A 23753-nucleotide genomic window follows, 5' to 3' on the forward strand; every position below is an offset into this window, starting at 1 on the left:
GTTCAGGAACTAGTTTATAATTTCAGCTTTGGGACTGCTGGTGGAGCTGGAATTTTTTCTCAATGTTAGGGAGCCATTTACTGTCTCTTTCTGGTTTATATGACCAGGGTACTAAATCGACTACAACGGCCCTTCATTTTAGTAAATTATTTTCAGTGCTGCTACTTACTGGTATGAGCACTAGACTCAAAGAGAAATAGGAATCTTCTCTGTGGTCAGTCTTGTCTGACTCTTTGGGATCCCATGGAGTGTAGCCGGCCAGGCTCCTCGATCCATGGGATTTCCCAGGCAAGAATACTGGAGTAGGTTGCCATTTCCTAATCGTGGGGATGTTCCGACTCGGGCATGGATCCCCCTTTTCTTGCATCTCCTTCATTGGCAGGCGGATTTTTTACCACTGAGCCACCTGGGGAGCCCCTTTGGTCTGATACTAGTGTTGGCAATTTTCTTTGAATTAAAGAAGTGGGTTTTGGTTGCATATTTTCCAGTGATATGAAGCCCAGTGGCTGACTTTGCATTGCTGACAAGTGCGATGGAAAGTGGTATGTAATAATAAGAGAATATCCTAACCGACTGGAGAATTCGAAGACATTTGAAGGATAATTTTAGACTTTGTGCATTGAGGTTGACTGCCAGTGCTAGACTCAAGCCTGATATGATTACGTGGGGCAGGGGGCAAAGAGCAGTTATCTTCAAGTAATGAGGCCCAGTTATTTGTGGGACTGTTGTTAAGTGGAATATTGTCAGAGATAAGAAATCGGTTGAAAATGCTTCCAACTAATGGAGCTTTGATGTAGTTGAGTAGGAATGGGTTGTCTTAATTAAAATTAATTGGAGAAGGGAGGTTGTCCTAGAATTGGGTAGAGGATAACAGGAGTGCTGTACACAGATGTGTGGGATGTAGAGACAGGGTTATTAATAGGCTCAGGTCTTAGTGTGAAACATATGGGCTCATTGGATAAGGGTTGAGGTCTGCAGGAGAGTTGTGGGAAGAAGCAGGTGGGAGCCTCTGGTTGAGCCCCAAGCGTGGTGTATGGGTGTGTTTTAAGTTTAGTGGTGTGGTCGAGTTCAAGCTCACTCTGTCCCCCATAAGACAGGCCAGTGCTTCAGAGTGACTGTCGTGGTCCATGCACAGCTTGAAAAAGGACTTCCAGACGTGAGGCCAAAGGGAGGAGAATAAAGTTTATTAGACTGGATGACAGTGTTAGCACAGTGGGTCGGCTCAAGGGAGAGTAGAATGCTTTCCCAGGCTTGCAGCCAAGTTTTATAGCCCTAAGACAGAGAAAATTCCTACTGCAATGGTAGCATTAGGTGGTTGCTTATGATGCTATTGTTCAGTTGCTCAGTCATGGCCCACACTTTGCAGCCCCATGGACTGCAACAAGCCAGGTTTCCCTGTCCTCCACCACCAGCCAGAACTTGCTCCATCTCTTGTCTATTGAGTCAGCTTTGGCATCCAACCATCTCGTACTCTATCGTCCCCTTCTCCTCCTGCCTTTAGTCTTTTCCAGCATCAGGGTCTTTCCTAATGAGTCAGCTCTTCACATCAAGTGGCTAAAGTATTGGAGCTTCAGGTTCAGCATCAATCCTTCCAATGAATGTTCAGGGTTGACTTCCTTTAGGATTGACTGGTTTGATCTCCTTGCTGTCCAAGGAACTCTCAAGAGTCTTCTCCAACGGCACAGTTCAAAAGCATCAATTCTTTGGCTCTCATCTTTCTATATACTTCAACTTTCACATCCATATATGACTACTGGAAAAACTATTTCTTTAACTATACAGATCTTTGTCGGCAGTGTAATGTCTCTGCTTTTTAATACTCTGTCTAGGTTTATCATAGCTTTTCTTCCAGCGAGCAAGCATCTTTGAATTTCATGGTTGTGGTCACCATCTACAGTGATTTTGGAGCCAAGAAAATAAAGTCTGTCAGTGTTTGCACTGTTTCCCCATCTATTTGCCATGAAGTCATGGGACCTAAAGCAGTCAAATCAACAAATGTTTTTAAAAAAGAACTCAGAAATGTGCATCAGACACTGAGTCTGTGGTTCTTTTTCCTAACCAATAGGTGCTTGAGCCTTTCTCTTGTGTTTCACGGGAGGCTGGGAGACTTCAGCTTTTCTACCAACAAGAGACAGAAGAGAAAGACAAATACATTATGGTATCGCTTATCTGTGGAATCTAAACAAAGGGTACATATGAACTTCTCTACAAATAGGAATAGAGGTGCTGACATAGAAAACAAGGTATGGTTATCAGGGTGTGAGAGGAGGTGGAATAAACTGGGAGATGTGGATTAACATACCTTTCACTTCATGTCACTACTATATATAAAGTCAGTAAGTAATGAGGACTTACTATATAGCACAGGGAATTCTACTAAATACTCTCTAATGAGCTATATGGGGAAAGTAAAACTTAAAAAGAATGGATATATGTATATGTATTCTGCTGTTCCCTCGCTCGTGGTGTCCACCTGTTTGCACCCTGATGGACTGTGGCATGCCAGGCTTCCCTGTCCTTCGCTGTCTCCTGGAGTTTGCCCAAATTCATGTCCATTGAGTCGGTGATGCTATGTAACCATGTCATCATATGTCACCCCCTTCTTCTCTTGCCCTCAATCTTTCCAGCATCAAGGTCTTTTCCAATGAGTCCGATATTTGCATCAATTGGCCAAAGTATTGGAGCTTCAGCATCAGCATCAATTCTTCCAATGAATATTCAGGGTTGATTTCCTTTAAGATTGACTTGTTGTCCAAGGGACTCTCAAGATTCTTCTCTATCACCACAATCCAAAAGCATCAATTCTTCCATGGTCAGCCTTGTTTATGCACCAGCTCTCACATCTCTACCTGCTAGTGGAAAAACAACACCTTTGACATTAGGGACCTTCGTTGGCAAAGTGATGCCTTTGCTTTAAAATACAGTCTACTTTTATGATACCTTTCCTCTCAAGGAGCAGGCCGTCTTTTCATTTCCTGACTGCAGCCACCTTCAGCAGTGAGGCCCCGGCCGCCTCACCCTCCCACTGTCCCCACGCAGGCCTGACGTCTCTCCGGCTCGCGCCCCTGACCACCGGCCTCCGCTGCCGCTCCGCCTTTTCACTGCGCGTGCGCACAGCGTCATACCCGGAAGGGGAGAGCGGCGAGCGGAGGTCTCAGCGCAAAGTGAGTTTCTCTTTTTCTAGACAAGTCTTCCTCTCTTAGTTGTCTTTCCTCTGTAATGTGGGTTGAGGGTCGCTACTAAATCTAAATCTCTGCGCCCGTCCCACCACCACCAGCAAATTCAGATGTCCGTGTGTGGCGAAGAGGCGCCTCCATTTTGCTTTAAATACGCTCTGAAGCGGATGCCTGCGCTTGGTCCCTGAGACTCCTCGTTTCGCACCTCTTTGCTGCTTAAAACCAATTTCTGAGTTCACTGACCCCTCTGCCCTTTGTGCACCGCGTGAAATTCTCTTGGGTGATGTGGCTTTATTCGCTCCGCGGTCCCCAGGCTCGCGCTGTCGGTCCCAGGAGGCCGGGCCGGCCCCCGCTTCCGGAGAGGCCCGGTTCTCTGCCGGGTCCTGGGATTCTGGAGAGCCCGCCCCGCTCCTGAGACTCCCAGCCGCTCAGTCGTCTCCTCTCATCAGGCCAGTAGTTCTGCCCCTCAGGCCGTGTGGGGGGAGGTGGCCTGGGCCAGCCACGTGACACCCATGATTCTGTGTCCCAAATACCACCCCCTGGAATGTGTCTCTTACGGGTGGGGGCTTCTTATTCAGTCGCCATCCCTGCAAATAGGAGGCCAGGAGGGTCAGGAGAAGCAGAGACAGTGACTCCGAGAGAAATAGAAAATTGAAGAAAGCATGTTGGAGAAACGATGGCAACGAAGAGGATTGGTGACGAACTTGGGAAGAGATAGCAACATGGAAGAGCATGAGCTTTAAAGGTAACGGTGGGTCAAGGAGAGAAGCTTAGAGAAAAGCAGGGTCTCTGGAAAGTTAAATGTGTGCAACATAGGGAGGTGGAGTTGAGTCCAGGGATGCTATCTAACCATCTCATCCTCTGCTGCCCTCTTCTATAGCCTTCAAGGGAGAAGGGCTGTAAATCAGCGGTCCCAAATAGGGCGACAGTGGAGAGGCAGTTCACACAGAGAGCCCGCAAAGGGGATACAAGTGTTGGAACCTTGACCTACAGACAATATCCTGCTGGCAGAGAAAGGGGACTACTAGTGAACGGAAACAGTGACGCACTTTATTTTCCTGGGCTCCAAAATCATTGCAGACGGTGACTGCAGCCATGAATTAAGACATTTGCTCCTTGGAAGAAAAGCTGTGAGCAACCTAGACAGCATATTGAAAAGCAGAGGCATTACTTTGCTGACAAGGGTTTATACAATCAAAGGTATGGTTCAAGTAGTTATGTATGGATGTGAGAGTTGGACCATAAGGAAAGCTGAGCTCTGAAGAACTGATGCTTTTGAATGTGGTGTTGGAGAAGACTCTTGAGAGTTCTTTGGACTGCAAGATCAAACCGCTCAATCCTAAAGGAAATCAGCCCTGAATATTCATTGGAACAACTGATGCTGAAGCTGAAGCTCCAGTCCTTTGGCCCCTTGATGTGAAGAACTGAGTCTTTGGAAAAGACTGATGATGGAAAAGATTGAAGGCAGGAGGAGAAGGGGACGACAGAGGATGAAATGGTTGGATGGCATCACTGACTGGGAGGACATGAGTTTGAGCAAACTCCAGGAGTTGGTGATGGACAGGGAAGCCTGGCATGCTGCATTCCATGGGGTCGCAAAGATTCCATCAGGACTGAGGAACTGAACTGAACTGAGTGAGTGGAGCAGAGAGAAAGAAATTGAGCTGAAAGGAATCATTGCACTTGGAGGTGCCAGAGAGTTGGGAGGAAGGGGGGGCAGAGATGGAGGAAGAAAAGGAGAAATACATGGAGATTTTGGATTATCAGGGAGGTTGGAGAGAAAACATCTTTATGGGGAACAGATGGCAGTGAGAGGCAGGATGGGAGTCAGGGAGGAAGTAGAGAGGAGGACAGGCACAGCAGGAGAGCAGAGGGGAAGAGGAAGGGAGACGGAGAAAGAAATAGGGAAACAGATAAACCTTATGAAGTGGAAACAAGTAGTGTGCAGGTGGTGGAGGGGACTAGATCCAGAAGAGTGCTGAATCGATTGGATAAAGAATTAAGATGTGATACATTGATTTTTAGCTTTACAGTCTAATAAATTTAAATCTTGCTCCTTTAAATTATACAGAGGAGGATGAGAATTGCTAAACTGTCTGTAAGGCTTCTGGGTGTTGTAATTATTTGTATTAAAAGATAGCATCCATGTGCAGAGTCTTTTGAGTTGGGGGCTAAGGCACTGACTTGATTCTCTCAGAGGTGGGTCACCCCCTTTCCTTTTCCTGGTGTGGAGTAGAGGTTGTGGGAGAGGAGAAGTGGTCCAAGAATTATCAGAATCTGTTACTACATGGTACCTTTTCAGGGAACTTTCAGGGAACATGTTCTTAGTGATGGTTTTCCTTTTTGCTTTCTCCTTTCTTTACAATAAATTCTTTTCGTAGCTTGTGATAAAGATTAGTTCATTCAATACCTACTTTCTTATCAACATCTATTGACTTCTGACAAGATTTGGTCGTCTCCTATCATTAATTCATGTCATTGTTTTCTAAATATTCTACGTTAACAATATTTTCTTTCACTTTGCACCAGAATTTTTCAATGAAAAAATTTTTAATAAGCTGATTAACTTTAGGTTTGTTACACATTTATTTGAGGCCCTTTTGCTGTCTCTTTACATTATATCTTGGAGATGTTCTTTTGTAACTAACAAATAGTTATAGACTGTTTTCATGAGTACTTAGTAAGGATGTCAGTGATCTTTTTTATTGAATCAGGACCTAATTTAAGCAGTTAGTATGACAGTCCATTTTCCTCTCTTTCATGTGGTCTGGTAACTAGTGAGCTATGAGTTGATCTGATGATATTTACTCAGGTCCAGAAGGTGAGCAACAGTGACCCCTGAAATGATTGGCCAAATTGGGTGTGTGACTATGTGTGGCAGTTCTTTGAGGGAGTTGCCACTTGTCATTAGAATTTGAGATGAATCAGTTTTCCACAATGCAACAAGGACAACAGTGGGATTGAGGCAGGAACATAAGCGCAGAGTCAGAGAGAATCATGAGCCGTCTTCTGTGAATAAAGATCAATGTGAAGCGATGCCTCCCACCTCCACTGGCTTCCCCGTGTCCTCAGGGCAGCATCCTGACTCCTCAGGTCGCGGCCAGTGTCTCCAGCCTCATCCTGGGAGCCGACCCCGTTCTCATGGTCAGTCGTCCTGCTCACATTCACTTAGTCCTTGTTTTTAGACACTGAAACCTTCTCTGTCTTGGATCTTAGTTTTTTCTCCTACCTTTGGTCATTACATCGCTGTGGCTCTTGCTCTTTCTGTTCCTTCTGGTCTGGGCCAGAGAGGTCTCCATCTCCTTCTGATATTTGCTGTCACATTAACCAGATTAACTGCCTCTGTATTAATCACCTTCATCAGAGATGCTCTTCTTTGATTATTTGGAATCTTTTCTCTTTTCCCTTCATTGAAGGATGCCCCATGTACCTTTTCCTCCCTGGATGCTTGGAGTATCTTACTCTAGGGGTGAGGACTGGGACTGTGGGTTGGGCTGAAGAATTCTCAGGGGAGTCAGAGGGGACAGGGTAGGTGATGATGGTTCCCATATCTGTTCTGGACGTTTCAACTCTAATTGATCCTTACCCCATGTGATCACTTCATTACTCAAAAACAAAAAGATTGAAGAATCCTGAAAAGCCCGATAGATTTAGTGTCTTGAGGTATCACCTTGTTTTAGTCTGCAGTGTGACTGCTCACTGCAGCCCCCAGGTCTACTAAGCTCTGTCCATCCAGGGACCAGTTGCTATCTTGGACAGCAGCTCTGCCTTCCAGCAGTTCATGTGCTCAGAGCAGGGTATGATGAGTTTACTATATTTAGAGTGGCCAGAAGGTTTGGAAGTTAAGTGTATATGAAAGAGACACCTCCCCATCCGACAACCGCACACCCCCTTAATGACCTGAAGTATCTGCCAGTTAGCTGTGAGCACAGAGAAAAGGAGCTAGTGAGATGGGACCTCTCTCTTGTGACTTCTTTACCAACCATCCCTCAACTGCATAAAGTCTGCAGCAGCTGACAGGTTTTCCCAAGAGAACCGGGTTCTTGGTCTCCATTCTGAATGCTCAGTGTTCTTGGATTTACAGCTCAGGCAGGTTTCTGTTGCAATGCCCACGCCCAGTAGTCTCTGCTTTTTAGCCCTCTTGTTCAACCGTTCCTGGGGAAGAGGCAGTGAAAAGGGTGTTGGGTCACTAGAGGTGCCCCCTGCTACTGTGTGCATGATCCTCACCAGGAGGGGGAGTGTGATGCCAGGGAAAGTGTGGGAAAGTCCCTTGTTGGGCTCTGTGCGGGAGTTGACTGTTCTGCATCCCTCCTGAGACAGTGGGACTGTCTGTTCCACATGGTGAGGTCCTCCCTATGTGTGTGGTTGGGACACAGGAATGGGCTGTGTTGACTCTAAGTGCTAAACAGCATGTTTTCCACTTTCTTGATACCCATCTGAAGACTCCTGTTGCCTGAGGACGCCCAGAAGAGGAGGGAGGGGAAAAAGCAGGAGTCAGGCATGGCTCTTTCTCAGGTAAGGTCATATTCTCAGTGGATTCTCAGTCTGTCCTTCCTGAAATACCCATCTTTGGACTCACTAATCTTCTCTGACTCTGGAGTATCCTGTCTCACACCTTTACATGCACACTCATCAGAGACCTTCCCTCAGGGTCTGTTGTCCTCACTTAGATCCCGCCTCCCCATGACCCGGTGACCTGGCCCTTGTGAGGAGGCTCCCCTGGACACCGTCCTGGACAGGGCTTCTCACCCACAGGTTGGAGACGGGGTCTCAGTGCTGTTGAGCAGCAGGGATTGCTTAGGGCCCATCTGGGTGTGCTGTCTGCTCTCTGTCAACCAGGGTAAGGAAGCTGCAGGTAGATGTCAGGTATTAACATGCACAGTACGTTGTAAAATATGGATAGGGGCCACTAAGGTGAAATCAGTTCTGACTTTGTGTAGTACATTTAAAAGTAATTGAGCCTCCTTGAAAATCTTAAGGATTTGGGAATGGAACGGAAAGATCAGAAAGAGACTTCAGGGCTAGGGTATGTTTCATTATATCATCTAATTGAAACTATGAAATCAGCATTTTTAAAAAAATTTATTTTCTGGCTACATGATGCAGCTAGTGGAGTCTTAGTTCCCTGAGTAGGAATTGAACCTGAAACCATGCGATAGAATATGAGTACTTAACCACTTGACCTCCAGGAAATTCCCCAACTCTCCTAATCTCAATGCAATATTTTGTTCATGGAATAAAAAGATAAACTTTGGTTTTTGTTAATAACTGGATACCTAACTTTAAGGATTAAATCATTTTACTATTTTTTAAATATATTTATTTGTTGTACTGGCTCTTCATTGCTGTAGTTGTTTTTATCTAGTTCTGTGTAGTGGCCACTCTCTAGTTGCTGTGTGCGGGCATTGTGGTGGCTTCTCTCATCTTGTAGCACAGGCTCTAGAGGAGGCTGGCTTCAGTAGTTTCACCTTCTGGGCTCTAGAGCCTGGCTCAGAAATTGAGGCTCATGGGCTTAGTTACCTCTTGACATATGGGATCGTACTGGAGCAGGGATCAAAGCCATGTCTCTTGCACTGGCCAATGGATTCTTTACCACTTTGCTACCAGGGAAGCCCTCATATTACCTTTAAATAGATGTTATGTTATGAAGATTGTAGTTGGAGTCTTTTATATGTTACTTTATGCTTATACTACTTTTTATTATTTTGAACTAGTATAAAATAATGTTGAGGAGTCCTCCTAGTACAGTGGAGAAGAATGTGCCTGCCAAAGTAGGCTTCACAGTTCCACCCTATGTCCAGGAAGATCCCTCAAAGCAACTAAGCCCATGTGGCACAACTACTGAGCCTGTGCTCTAGAGCCCGGGACCATCACTCCTGAAGTCCTCACACTCTAGAGCCTGTGCTCCAAAACAAGAGAAAGCACTGCCGTGAGAAGCCCATACACTGCAGCCTCAACTGGAGAAAGCCTGCTCACAGCAACGAAGACCCAGCATAACCAAAATAAATAAGCTTTAGGGAAGAAATAGATTGTTGACATACTTACTGAAGTGCAATTGATTCATTTTTAATGTCCCAGAGATGGGGAAATATACATGCTTAAAATGTAAATGGGAGTGTCATCCCAGAATGTGTCAAAAGGCAACTGTTTCCAGAAGAGAATGGCCACCCCCTCCAGTATTCTTGCCTGGGAAATCCTGTGGACAGAGGAGACTTGCAGGCTACAGTCCATGGGGTTGCAAAGACTTTGACATGACTGAGCAACTGATCAGCAACCTCCACACTCAGTCAAGTGAGCTCTTAAAAACAAATCTAAGTGTCTAACTTTCCTCCGGCAGATTCTTCAATGGCTTCCAGTAGCTTTTGGAATAAAGTCCTAAATCTACAGACCTTGCAGAACCTTTCAGAAATCAGCCTCTACCTGACATCACCCCTCTTTATTCCCTACATTGCAGTCACACTGGCTGACTTTCTGTTCACTGAATATCTTCCTGCCTCAGAGTCAGCACACAGGCTGTTCTCTCTGCTTGCCTCACTTTTGTATTTTCCATCTTGCCAATCTTAAGTGTTTCTTCCTCACAGAGACCTTGTCTGACTTCTCAATGTAGGTCAAGACTTTCTGTTAAATCTTCCCTTATCACCAGGCCTGTTTCAGAGCACTTATTACAGTAGTAATGTTAAAATTATGGATATAATTGGCTGACTGGCTGCTGGATTGTAAGCTCCATCATGTTCACTGCTGTATTCCAAGTTGGGGCACAGAGTTGTTGCTCAATAAATTTTGATTGAATGAAAGAAAAAACTGTAAAGACAGGTCTTCCTTGTTTCAACCAGTTGTGTGTTTACATGTGCATGCATGAGTGCATGGTTATGTAACTCCATGGTTTTATTACAAAGCATCATGTCTTAAATATGTTTTATGCTTTGTAGCAGTTGTGCTTGTATCTTAAGTGTATTCCATGACCTTAAGTTTTTTCTACCTCATCACATGATTGATGGAAATAGTAGTAAGATTATTGACATGTTGTGGGTTTGGTGGGAGAGGGCGACCCTATACAGTGACTATTTATACTGTTCCATTGCATTTCAGTTGTCTTTTTCTTGTTTAAGGTATTCTCAGGGAACTCTTTGTGCATGCACTTTCCTGCTCTGTTACTTAGCTTTTTATTCTTTGTCAGGCTTAACCACCTGACCTCAAGGGCTGTTGCCTCATTTCTTAACTTGCTGATGAGTGATTTCTTAGAGTGACTGAGTTTTCTCCCCATAAGATGGACACAGATCTTTCTCTAATGTGGTTTTATGTTGACGACAAGATCATATGTGTAAAGTGTTTAGAATAATGTTTAGTGTGTAGGATGTGTTGAAACCCCTATAGTCAGTGTGATAGTGTCATCATCTTCACAATGTAAGATCTGGTGTTCTTTTAAAGCCGCTGTGGACTTGTCATCTCTAAAGATACCATTCTTGTTGTAACTCAGCTAGATATTAAATGTCACCCAATGTGTAAAATGTAACCCTTCTACAGGGGCAACTCATTGTTACAGGGGCAACTCATTGTTGAATGTTATTTGTATGTTTTTCATGTATTGTCCACACAAATGACAAGTTCATGTCGATTGGAGTATATCATAGTCTTAAGAGAAAACAGGAAATTAGAGACCAACAGTGTGTTCCAAATAGCTTTTAATAGATCTATCAGAATATTACTTCCACTGAATTGAACCTTATCCCTCTCACTTATTCTCCTTTTGTGTAAAAATAAGAAGCCTCCTTAGCACCTGTTAGTGAAATGCGCTTTCATTTCAGACTCAGTTGACCATCAAGGATGTGAACATCAGGTTCACTCCAGAGGAGTGGGAGTGCCTGGACCCTGCTCAGAGGGCCTTGTACCGGTACGTGATGGAGGAGACCTACAGGAATCTGCTGTCTGTGGGTGAGGATCTCTTCCCTGTGAAGTTGGAATCTGGTTTGGGGTATCTCTGCATTTTCCCTCTGTGTCTCTTGGGAGCCCCTGTTTCGCTTGACTGAGTTCACAGCCTTGTAGATTCAGAGGTGGAAAAGCTTTGTGATTGGCATCAGGAGTATAAGCTTGTCCTTTCTTCAGGTGCTCTGCCCACTGTGATACACAAGGAGTTTTTCCACAGCTTGAGCATTTGTTAAGCTGATTTCAAACTTTGAAATATCCAAATCCCTTTTCCTTCCCCTGTGTTCTTGGTTCAGTATTTCTTCAAAAGTAATTACATATCTGCATGTGTGTGTGCTCTGTCACTGTGGTCATATCTGACTCTTTGGAACCCAATGGACCACAGCCCACCAGGCTGTTTGTTGGTGGAATTCTCCCGGCAAGAATACTGGAGCGGGTTGCCCTGCCCTTGTCCACAGGGATCTTCCCCATGCAGGGATTGTCTGCATATTCCTATATTTTATAAGACTGATAGTAAATTAATTTGTGAAGAGCTTTTCTCTCTGTCTATAATGTCCTCATTTCTTGGCTGATGAAAGAGCTGTGACTCTACCCCTGCCAATTCAGGAGACAGGGGTTCAATCCCTGGTCTGGGAAGATCCCACATGTCACAGAGCAGTTAAGCTTGTGTGCCACAGCTGCTGAACCAGCACTCTAGAGACCAGAAGCTGCAAGTACTGAGCCCACAGGGGACAACTTCTGAAGGCCATGCACCCAAGAGAAACCACAGCAAATGAGAAGTGGAGCACTGTAACTGGAGATTAACCCCCAGTTGCCAAACCTCGAGTAATGCCCAAGCAGCAATGAGCACTCACCATAACCAATATAAATAAATGAATAAACAGAAGTGTTGAAAGTAACATACATTAGTTAAAAAGGAGAGGTTGGATTTTGGAAGAAGTCACAGTACATGGCATTTCATCTGAGCAAGAATTTCTGTATCTGATCTGAATCTTACCTCTTTTTTTGTAGCAGAGGAAGATCCCTGGATTGTGTAGAATGAGGTGCAAATGTCTGGAAACCAGATGAGTTGTAAGGTATCAACAGTGTGATCAGAGGTCAGATCTCACAAGGACAAGAGAGGAAGCCACACCATTCATAGTGTTTGGGAAGCTCCAAATGGGAAGTTCTGTGGGAAAACAGATGTTTAGTGTTTGTGAACTCTCACAGGAAATTTTTCTTCTGCCCAGCTTCCTCCTACATTCTTTAACGTGTGAAATGTATACCACCTTCCAGTGGTGCTGTGTCACCCAAAGACCCAAAGGCAGAGTCTTTTCTTTTTGGCTGTACTGGATCTTTATTGCTCTACATTCTTTTCTCAATTTGAGGCGAGCAGCAGGTACTCTCTAGTTGCAGGGCCCATGGCTTATCATTGCAGTGGCTTCTCTTGCTGTGAAACATGGGCTCTAGCCTGTCCATCACCAACTCCCAGAGCTTGTTTAAAGTCGTGTCCCTCGAGTTGGTGATGCCATCCAACCATCTCATCCTCTGTCATCCCCTTCTCCCACCTTCAGTCTTTCCCAGCGTGAGGGTCTGTTCCAATGAGTCATCTCTTTGTGTTAGGTGGCCAAACTATTGGAGCTTCAGCTTCAGCATCAGTCCTTCCAATGGATATTCAGGACTGATTTCCTTTAGGATGGACTGGTTTGATTTTATTGTCCAAGGAAATCTCAAAGAGTCTTCTCCAACACCACAGTTTAAAAGCATCAGTTCTTCAGCACTCAGCTTTCTTTATGGTCCAAATCTCACATCCGTACATGACTACTGGAAAAATCATAGCTTTGCCCACACAGACCTTTATTGGAAAAGCAGTCTCTTCATTTTAATATGCTGTATAAATTGAGGATCATCTTGATCACTGTCTCCTGTACAGTGTGACAAACCTCAGTCCATAGTTCTTCAGGCACTCTATCAGATCTAATCCCTTGAATCTGTTTGTCACCTTCAGTGTATAATCGTAAGGGATTTGGTTTAGGTCATACCTGAATGGTCTAGTGGTTTTCCTTACTTTCTTCAGTTTAAGTTTGAATTTAGCAATAAGGAGTTCATGATTTGAGCCTCAGTCAGCTCCTGGTCTTGTTTTTGCTGATTACTGTGTAGAGCTTCTCCTTCCTCGGCTGCAAAGGATATAATCTATCTTATTTTGGTATTGACCATCTGGTGATGTCCATGTGTAAATTCGTCTCTTCTGTTGTTGGAACAGGGTGTTTGCTGTGACCAGTGCCTTTCTTGGCAAAACTCTGTTAGCCCTTGCCCTGCTTTATTCTGTACTCCAAGTCCAAGCTTTCCTGTCACTCCAGGTATCTCCTGACTTCCTACTTTTGCATTCCAGTTCCCTATGGTGCAAGGGAAATTTATTTTTAGTGTTAGTTCTCAAAGGTCTTGTAGGTCTTCATAGAACCTTTCAACTTCGGCTTCTTCGGTATTAATGGTTGGGGCATTGACTTGGATAACAGCAATTTTGAATGATTTGCCTTAGAAACGAACAGAGATCAATGCCTTTATTGTTTCTTATGTTTTAAAGATCATGTTTGGGAATATTCATAATTTTGTTCAGGATGGGTATGAGTTTTGGTATCATGTGTTCAACATAAAATAATTTATTTATGAATTGTAATTAGTAGGATACCTGCAGTTCTTTGTATCTTGTAGATACGTCTCAAATACATATGGTCAAGAAATTCCAAGGAAAAAGAAACAGTGGAAAAGGAGAAATTACTCAAAAAGTGATGTTGGGAAGAGCTGAAAGCCATGAAATCAAAGATGACTTCCTCGGGAAGATACAGGAAGCTATACATGATTTTGAGAGTCTGTGGACAGGTAATGAAAGAAATGACAAAGGAATGTCTATATCCCATAACAGAAATCTCACTGATGGAAGAGATCAGAGTAGAAATGATACAGGAAATAAGTCTGTTGAAAGGCATGAATCAAGCTTTCAAGATGAATTGCAGATAGTTCAATCTGAAGGAACAATTTTTGAATGTAGTCAAGTTGTGACGAATATCAACAGTAGCGCCTCAGGTTTGCCACCTCAGAGAACTCGTGTCCACAGAGGCATTTCTCATAAACATGAGAGTGCTGTCACACATCCCTCAGAACAGGCACCAGACCAGGAAGCATACAAGAAAAACCCTAATGAGTGTGACTCAACCTTTCTTCAGGACTCAAAACTCCCTAGACAGGAAAGAATCCATATAGGAAGGAAACCATATAAAAGTGACATATGTGGCAAGGCCTTTAATGATAATGCAACCCATGCAGTTCATCGGAGAAATAATACAGGAGAGAAACCATATAAATGTGATGTATGTGGCCACTGCTTTAAACAGAATATACACCTTCAAAATCATTGGATAATTCACACTGGAGAGAAACCATATAAATGTGATGTGTGTGGCTGCTGCATTAAACGAAATACATCTCTTCAAGTTCATCGCAGAGTTCATACTGGAGAGAGACCATATAAATGTAATGTTTGTGGCCACTGCTTTAAACAGAATACACACCTTCAAAATCATCAGATAATTCACACTGGAGAGAAACCATATAAATGTGATTTGTGTGGAAAGGCCTTTAGTCGAAAAGCAAGCCATACAGTTCATCAGACCCTTCATACTGGAGAGAAACCATATAAATATGAAGTATGTGGCCATGGCTATACTTAAAAGTCACAACTTGTAGTTCATCGGAGAGTTCATATTGGCGAGAAGCCATATAAATGTGATGTGTGTGGCAAGGCCTTTAGTGTAAATGCAAGCCTTTCAGTTCATCGAAGAATTCATACTGGAGAGAATCCTTATAAATGTGATGTATGTGGCCGTGGCTTTACTGAAAAGGGATATGTTGGAATTCATCGGAGAGTTCATACTAGGCAGAAACCTTACAAATGTAACGATTGTGACGAAAGTTTCAGTACACGGTCATCCTTAACTAAACAACAGGCAGTTCATAACAGGAGAGAAAGCATGTAAATGTACTTTATGTGACAAAGTCTTCAGTTCCAGGCATTACTTTGCAGTTCATCAGAGAACTCATACTGCAAAGAGACCATGTAAATGTGATGTGTGTGGAAAGGCCTTTTCTCTCTCTCTCTCTTTCTCTCTAGTTGGAAAGCAAGCCATGCGCTTCATCAGATTCTTCATACTGGAGATAAACCATATAAATGTGATGTATGTGGCCATGGTTATAGTCGAAGCACAGAACTTGCAATTCATCAGAGGGTTCACACTGGAGACAAACCATATCAATGTGATGTACGTGGCAAGGCCTTTAGTATAAATGGAAACCTTCCACTTCATCGGGAAATTCATACTGGAGAGAAACCTTACAAATGTAACAGTTGTGACAAACATTTTAGTGCACCATCATCCTTAATTCGCCATTAGGCAGTTCATATAAAAGAGAAAGCATAGAAATGTAATTTTGTGGAAGAGTCTTCAGTTCCAGCTCTTACTTTGCAGTTCATCAGAGAACTCATATTGGAGAGAAACCATGTAAATGTGATGTATGTGACAAGACATTTAATCAAACTGCAAAACTTGGAATTCATCAGAGAATTCATACTGGGGAGAAACCATGTAAATGTGATATGTGTTGCAAGGCTTTTAGTCATACTGGAAGCCTTGCAGTTCATCCTAGAATTCATTCTTGGGAGAAACTTTAGAAATGTAAAAATTATGACAAACATCTTAGTGAACAGTCAGCTTTAACTCACTGTCATGTAGGAGAGAAAGCATAGAAATGTGCTGTATGTGGCCAGTGCTATTTGAAACACTATCTTAGAAGTCATCAGATAATTCTTAGTGGAGAAAAATGTACAAATGGAACATTGTGATAAACATTTAGTGCGAATGTAATGAGTGTGGCAACACCTTTAATCTGAGTTCAGGCATTATAATTCATCAGAGAATTCATACTGTATAGAAAGCATACAGATGAAATGAATGTGGCAAAGCTTCTAGTGCTTGCTCAGCCTTAACTGACCGTTAGGTGGTTCCTAGAGGAGATAAACCACATAAATGTAATATATGTGACAAACCCTTCAGTCACAAGGAATGACTTTGCAGATCGTCTGAGAGTCCATGTCAATGAAACCTTACAAGTGTAGTAAATGCAGTAAAGTATATCAACTTTTTGACACTCAGAAAAGTCAAATGAAATGTGCAAGGTGTGGCAAAGCTTTGATTCTGTGTTCAGACATAATTAACCATCAGGTAATTAATTAGAACTGAATTCTTACCCACGTAGTGTGTGTTTTATGTGTTTTGGAAGACATTTGGTTTTTACAAAATTGATCCTGGTGAGAAGCTGTACATTTAGAGCGCAGTCAGTCCCTCCAGTCTAGATTGGAGGGGGTCATATAATGCGTGTGGCCAGAGCTTCAGTAATAGGCTGATCATTCCCATCATCAGATTATTCATAATATGGAGAGACCTTACAAGTGTACAAGGGTGGCAAATCCTTTACGTGGCAGTCAGGCCTAAAAAGACATCAGGTGATCCATACTGGAGAGAACATCCAAATGCAATCAATGTGGCCAGGCTTTTCAGGTGTTTACACTTTCGGCTTCTTGAGAATATTCCCTAGGTAGATGCTGTATCAATGAAATGAATGCATCAGGGTTTTTAGACAATCTGAAGTTAGGATTCAGTAAAGAAGTCATCCTGGAGAGAAAACTTACAAGTGACATGAGGGTGTAGAACCTTTACTCGGGGCTCACATCTCACCAACCATCAGATGATCCATCCTAGAGAGAACTTTCCAGTGTACAGAATGTGGGAAGGCCTCTTGGTACTGCTTCAAACTCAGGGTTCACCAAACACTTTACTTAGAAATGCAATGACTGTGATCATTTTCAAAATTGCCTCTCACTCTTTAGGTATCTGAGACTATATATTCTGGTATTAAATCACACAAATAGAGTATTTGTGTAAAGGATTTTACTCAAACGTCTAAGTTGGGGAACATACCTGGAGGAGTGCTTTACAAATGCAACAGGAGTGGAAAAAGTTTCACCTTGGATTGAAGTATTAGGTAAGAGTCCATAGTAAAGAGGAGTCTTGGAAATGGATGGGCAAGGGCTTTCTCTGGGGTTCAGAGTGCACTAGACTTCAGAATATATGTCTTTCAGAGAAACCACACAAAATGTGCACACTGAAGCTTTAACCCAAAGATCAAAACTGTGAAACGTGAGTGGTTTTATATGGAGAGCAAGCTTGCACAGGTAATGAATATTGTGCAGTTTTTTTCCATCAAATATTCACCCCTTGGACATAATGAAGTGATTCACGCAAGTCAGAAACTGTACAGTTACACCAAATTTGGAAACACATTGAAGAAAACCATATTTCCTCAAGATTCCCCCCAAAATTCTTATCAGGGAGAATCCGTACAGCTGTGATGAATTTGGTAAAATTTTGGACAGTTGTTACAACAGATCACATAAGAGATAATTCATTTTAGGAATAAATAAGTCCTTAGTTTTTCAACAATTAACCTACTATATTACTACAGAATAATTATGTTTCTAACTTAACGTGTGGAAATGACCCATTATCTTCAGTGTGTATTTAATTGAGTTTTCTTGAGAAGTTGACATTATTTTTTATGGCATTTCTGCAAGGTTTGAAAGCTTTTATAGCTTTCTTTGAGACTTTCATGATGGTCTGTGCAAAGAAATGAGTAAGATGAAGGGGCAGACTTCCTTAGCTGTGGTTCATTCATATCTGTCTTTCGTGGGTAAACAGGGCCACTAAAATATCAAATTCAGTGGTGTGTGAATTAGAATCAGTGAGGGACAGAGAATCATATAAAAAGCTAAGACATCATTCTTAAAATGCTGAGGGTGCCCTTCCGTAGAGAGGCCACCTTGGGTTATGGGACTGAATGCTGTACCATTTGACCATGAAAAGGGCAGGCTAGACATTACAGGACTTGGGCTTTTCTTGGGAGGAGGGTTGACAGGTTATTGGGGACTGATTATGTGGGAGAAGTTATACCAGGGAAATGCTGGTTGTTTTCTCCCTTAACTGGGAATTGCTGTTGTATATAAATGATCAGTGGAAACTTATTCTTTGAAATTGAAGAGAGCAGTTTTCTTGAAGAAAATTTAGTCAAAAGGACCAGAAAAGTATGTGTGTGTATCTGCTTCAGATTAATTGCTGCCGTTTATATTGTGCCTCTGTTTTATTCAGAATGTATCCTAAGTCTTGTGCTCTAATAAAGTTTGTATCATTTGTTCCATAACTCAGAATGGATCATGTTTCTTCCAACTACACAGCTTTATGCCATCTCAGTTCTTCATAACAGAAACTAGCAAGGCACCAAAGGCTCTCCAAGGTGGAAAGAAGGTAGAAGAATTTCTTTTCATGATGAAATAAAAGAATAGACAATTTTGGGATTATATACTAATAATTTGCTCTTGAGTTATTCTCTCCACACTGTCCATAGTGGAGCAATTATATTTCCCGATGTCCTCTTTTGTGCCCAGATGAAACTAATAGCATGTGCCTAGTTTACATGAGGTTATTGATATTTCTCCCGGCAATCTTGATTCCAGCTTGTGCTTCTTCCAGCCCAGCGTTTCTCATGATGTACTCTCCATATAAGTTAAATAAGCAGGGTGACAATATACAGCCTTGACATACTCCTATTCCTATTTGGAACCAGTCTGTTGTTCCATGTCCAGTTCTAACTGCTGCTTCCTGACATGCATATAGGTTTCTCAAGAGGCAGGTCAGGTCGTCTGGTATGCCCATCTCTTTCAGAATTTTCCACAGTTTATTGTGATCTACACAGTCAAAGGCTTTGGCATAATCAATAAAGCAGAAATACACGTTTTTCTGGAACTCTCTTGCTTTTTCGATGATCCAGCGGATGTTGGCAATTTGATCTCTGCTTCCTCTGCCTTTTCTGAAACCAGCTTGAACATCTGGAAGTTCATGGTTCAGGTCTAGTCAAGGCTATGGTTTTTCCAGTGGTCATGTATGGATGTAAGAGTTGGACTGTGAAGAAAGCTGAGCACCGAAAAACTGATGCTTTTGAACTGTGGTGTTGGGGAAGACTCTTGAGAGTCCCTTGAACTGCAAGGAGATCCAACCAGTCCCTCCTAAAGGAGATCAGTCCTGAGTGTTCACTGGAAGGACTGATGCTGAAGCTGAAACTTCCAATACTTCGGCCACCTCGTGCGAAGAGTTGACTCATTGGAAAAGACCCTGATGCTGGGAGGGATCGGGGGCAGGACGAGAAGGGGACGACAGAGGTTGAGATGGCTGCATGGCGTCACCGACTTGATGGACATGAGTTTGAGTAAACTCTGGGAGTTGGTGATGGACAGGGAGGCCTGGTGTGCTGTGATTCATGGGGTTGCAAAGAGTCAGACATGGCTGAGAGACTGAACTGAACTGAATTCACATGAAGTGAAAATAGGAATAATAGATGGGCAAAAATTAGGAAATAAAAAACTTTGGAAATAACGTTAAAAGTGATAGCTCTTTTTGAACTTGGAGCATTCTGAAAGTTTTTTTGTTTTTTTTTTTTTTATTATTTATCATTGGCCGAATAGTTGTGGCTCGCAGGGTCAGTAACTCCACAGCATGTGGGAATTTCCCCAACCATGTCTCCTGCATTCGAGACATGCAATTGGAGTATTGGAGTCCCATGTCTCCTGCATTGGCAGGGAGATTCCTTACCACTGGGCCACCAGGAAAGCCGTGGAAATAATTAGAATCCACATTATATGATGGGAATTTTTTTTTTGTTTGAAAAACTGGAAATTTCTTACATTCAGTTCCCAACGTATTGGTTCTTGTTACTTTGCTGTCACCCACTGGAACAAGATGGAACCAACCCAAAGTTTGGTTTGGATATTGAGACAGATACAGCCATATGCTAAAATGTTATGAGAATGTTAACTGCTGAAGCTTTCTAGTGGGAACAGGGTAGACTTCCAAGCTGCTGGGGGAGAAAGCTTGACTAACAAGGAATGGTGACATTCGTGGAGTGTTAAGATGATTACTGATGACAAGGAGGAGAAGGTACCTGCTCTGGTGAGTTACCACTTGGTATCAAAGGAAGGGGGCCTTAGTCTTTTTTTCTCAGCCTGCCCAGAGAGGCAGCACAGGAAGCGGTTGTTTTTAAAGTCTAAAGGAGTCAGTAGTCAAACATGGAAAAACCACAGTGAGACTGTAAGAAAACACTGAATGTTTACTCATGCTATGAATTTATAACATTCCTTTTCCTGCTGTACCCATATGTTCCATTGTTCTACATGGTTTTTGAAGATGGTAGTAGCTTACTATTTATCTATCTTACTAAACAGATAAATTACTAATTACTGTCTCTTGCCTAAGGTATTTTTACAGTAGCCTAATGAACATTAATGGTTGGAAATATTTATTAGGTAATAATTACTAAATAGAAGTCCAGTTTTCCAGAGGATATTAAAGTGTTGATGTCACATTATAGAAATAAGTAATATGGTCCATGGTTCATTGTCGGCTGTAGTAAAATTCCTGCTGTTTTTTTTTTTTAACAATATTTTGATGGTTTTTTCCCACACATCAACATGAATCAGCCGTAGGCATACATAGGTTCCCTCCCTCCTAAATCCACCTCCCTCCCCAGCCCATCTCTGCAGGTCTTCACAGAGCAGTGGCTCTGGTGCCCTGTGTCATACATCAAACTCCCACTGTGTGTCTCTTCTGTATATGGTAATATACATGTTTGAATGCTAGTCTTTCAAATCATGCCACCCTATTTCTTTTGTTTTCTCAGTAGTTTTTCCTTAGCATTCTTTTTGTCTGTCCACATGTTTTGACCTAGATTTAATGTTTAATTTCTATTTCTTCCCTGCTTTATACTAACAAATACATTAGTCTATAGGTTATTTTGAGACTTGTAAGATTACAATGCACATAAGGTAGTGACAGGGGACATAGTACATGCCTTATAAATATGAAGAAAGTTCCTTTAGAACTTGAGTTCAGTCAGTTAATACATGTAGAAGTATTTATAAATAGTGCAAAGTTGATAATTTTGGTGAAAATAAACTTCTCAAGACTATATTTTACAGTCTTGTCCACATCTGACAGCTTGCTGGAACAACAGAAGAAAGAAAATATATTACAATGTTTAAACAAAATGTAAACTACCTAATTACCATCAAATGATTCTCTAGTAATTTGGCTAACATTCCCTTCCATTGAGGAAGTACTGATATAAGTATTATATATTACGATGTATACAAGTTTTTCACAAAAATATTTGAAGCTATGTCATGAAAAGCATGGAACAGAAACACTTTTTATAAAGTCGAATGCAGTTCTTATTAAAGGGCTTTTTTTTTTTTCTCTTTAATAATGTTTAAATTTATTTCTGGCTGTGGTGGGTCATCACTGCTGCACTGGCTTTTCTCCTTGCAGCAAGCAGGGGCTATGAATTCTGTTCATAAAATACATAAACTTGGCAGGGGCTTGCTTGCAGACAGGAGTCCTGACCCTCCTTGTTTTGGTCAGTGCGCAGTACTCAATGTCTTTTCTGTTTCGGGCTGTGCTGATTTGCTTTTGCTGCACGTGGACTTTCTCTCGTTGCAGCCAGCAGGATCTACTCTCTAGTTGCTTTGTGCAGGCTTCTCACTGCTGTAGCTACTCTTGTTGCAGAACGCAAGCTTTAGAGCACAGGCTCAGTACTTGTGTTGCACAGGCTTGTTGCTCCGAGAGACGTGGTATCCTCCCAGACCAGGGATCAAACCCGTGTCCAGTGCATTGGCAGGTGGATTCTTTACCACGAAGTGTCTTTCAACTGAGGAAATCCCAGTATCTTTCAACCAGGATTTGCATGTATATTTTAACTGGAGGGCTATGTATGTTAATATAGTGCCATATAAAATTTGGTGTCCTCAACCAATAACTGGGTGACCTGAAACCAGGAGAGAATCCCCAAAACTTACCTGGAGCTGCTGAGGAGGATGATGGGCCCAAGCGGCCCTTCCTGGTCTACCAAGGCCAGAATGTCCAAAGCACAGAACGGTGCCTGCTTTTCTCCGTCCTGCATTCCCCTCAGGGTGCACTGTAGGTGGGCCACTGCAGTGACTACTAAACTTGATCCTTGAAGAAGCGGAATGTCATGAGCAGGAAACCTTACTTTTGATGGTTATTATCCCACAGAATTTCCAGCTTTTATTTTGAAACTGTTACAGATAGTTACTGAAACTAATGATGAATCAGTGGTGGAACTCAAGACCTGAAACACTGTGTGTGTGGTTAGTCGCTCGGTCATGTTAACTCTTTGGGTCCCCATGAACTGTAGCCTGCCAACTTCCTCTGTTGATGGTTTTCTCCAGGCAAGAAGACAGAAGTGAGTTGCTGTGCCCTCCTCAAGGGGATGTACCCACCCCAGGGAGCGAACCCAGACTGCTGCATTCTGGGTGGATTCCTTTAGCATCTGAGCCACCCGTGAAGCACCAAGTACTTCTAAACCCTGACAAAATGCCTCGGCAACCAAAGGATGGAACATGCTGGTATCTGCTCTGGCCCACTTGGGCCCGCCCCTCATGCCCAGAAATGGAGTTTACAGCAAATGTTTTTTGTTTTTTGTACTGTTTTTTATTTTTATCTTGTTAAACTGCGCCTCTGCTCCCTATCCATGGTCTCGAGTCACTTTGGACCCTCCTACTCATCCACCCGTTCCTCCACCGCAAGTAAATTCAATTGTGGACATTAGAGGCCCGGGGTTTGAGTCCTTTTCATGTAAAATCCTGACACAAATAGTGCACGAAATACATAGTAGTTTATAGAGGAAAATCATTTTAATTAAAACATGACACTTTATAATTTTATAAATATCCTGTAATAAGTGTTCAGGAACTAGATTAGAATTTCGACTTTGGGGACTAGTGATAGACCTGCAGTTTCTTCTCAAGTGTTAGGGAGGCTTATTACTGTCCTTTTCTGGTTTATATGACCAGAGTAATAAATTGGCTACAAAGACTCTTCATTTTAGAAGATTATTTTCAGTAATGCTAGTTACTTGTATCAGCACTAGAGTGAAAGAGAAATATAGAATGGTCACTGTGCTCTGTTGCCTCTGACTCTGAAACCCCATGGAGTGTAGCCTGCCAGGCTCTGCTGTCCATGGGATTTTCCAAGCAAGAATCCTGGGGTGGGTTGCATTTCCTAATCCTGGGGATCTTCGGCTCAGGGAATGAAGCCCCATCTCTTGCATCTCCATTGGCGGGCAAATTCCCACTGAGCCACCTGGGGAGCCCCTATGGTCTGATACTAGTGTAGAAATTTTTCTCTGAATTAAAGAAGTGGGTTTTTGTTGGATGTTTTCCAGTCCAATGAAAGCCAGTGGGGATAGGGCTGAATTTTGGATTGCTGACATGTGCAGTGGGTAGTGCTGTGTAATAGTGGCAAAAGATCCTAAAAGATTGGAGAATCTGATGACATTTGAGGGGTAATTTTACATTTTGTGCATTAAGGTTGATTGCCAGTGCTAGACTCAAGCCTGAGATGATTATATGGGACGGGTGGGGCGAGGAGCAGTTATTGTTAAGTACCTCAGCCTTGTTCGGCTCTTGGCGACCCCATGGACTAAAGCAGCCAGGCTTCC

The 23753-nt window shown here is 42.6% G+C and overlaps 1 protein-coding gene across 1 annotated transcript; it reads left to right on the forward strand.

Moving 5' to 3' along the window:
• Positions 1-3130: 3130 nt before the first annotated feature.
• On the forward strand, positions 3131-18380 carry LOC133054776 (zinc finger protein 347-like). The gene is made up of 4 exons (XM_061140085.1): positions 3131-3164; positions 7619-7691; positions 10982-11108; positions 13791-18380. Exons 2-4 carry the CDS (start codon positions 7677-7679, stop codon positions 14804-14806), a joined length of 1158 nt encoding a protein of 385 aa, XP_060996068.1. The 5' UTR covers positions 3131-3164; positions 7619-7676; the 3' UTR covers positions 14807-18380.
• Positions 18381-23753: the final 5373 nt, after the last annotated feature.

Source organism: Dama dama, chromosome 4 (assembly GCF_033118175.1).
Source record: "Dama dama isolate Ldn47 chromosome 4, ASM3311817v1, whole genome shotgun sequence".
Taxonomy (NCBI): domain Eukaryota; kingdom Metazoa; phylum Chordata; class Mammalia; order Artiodactyla; family Cervidae; genus Dama; species Dama dama.

Excerpts from the sequence above, each read along its gene's own strand:
- LOC133054776 (XM_061140085.1), top strand. Across the intron at positions 11,109-13,790 it reads CAGGAATCTGCTGTCTGTGG|ATACGTCTCAAATACATATG; the intron begins GTGAGGATCTCT and ends TGTATCTTGTAG.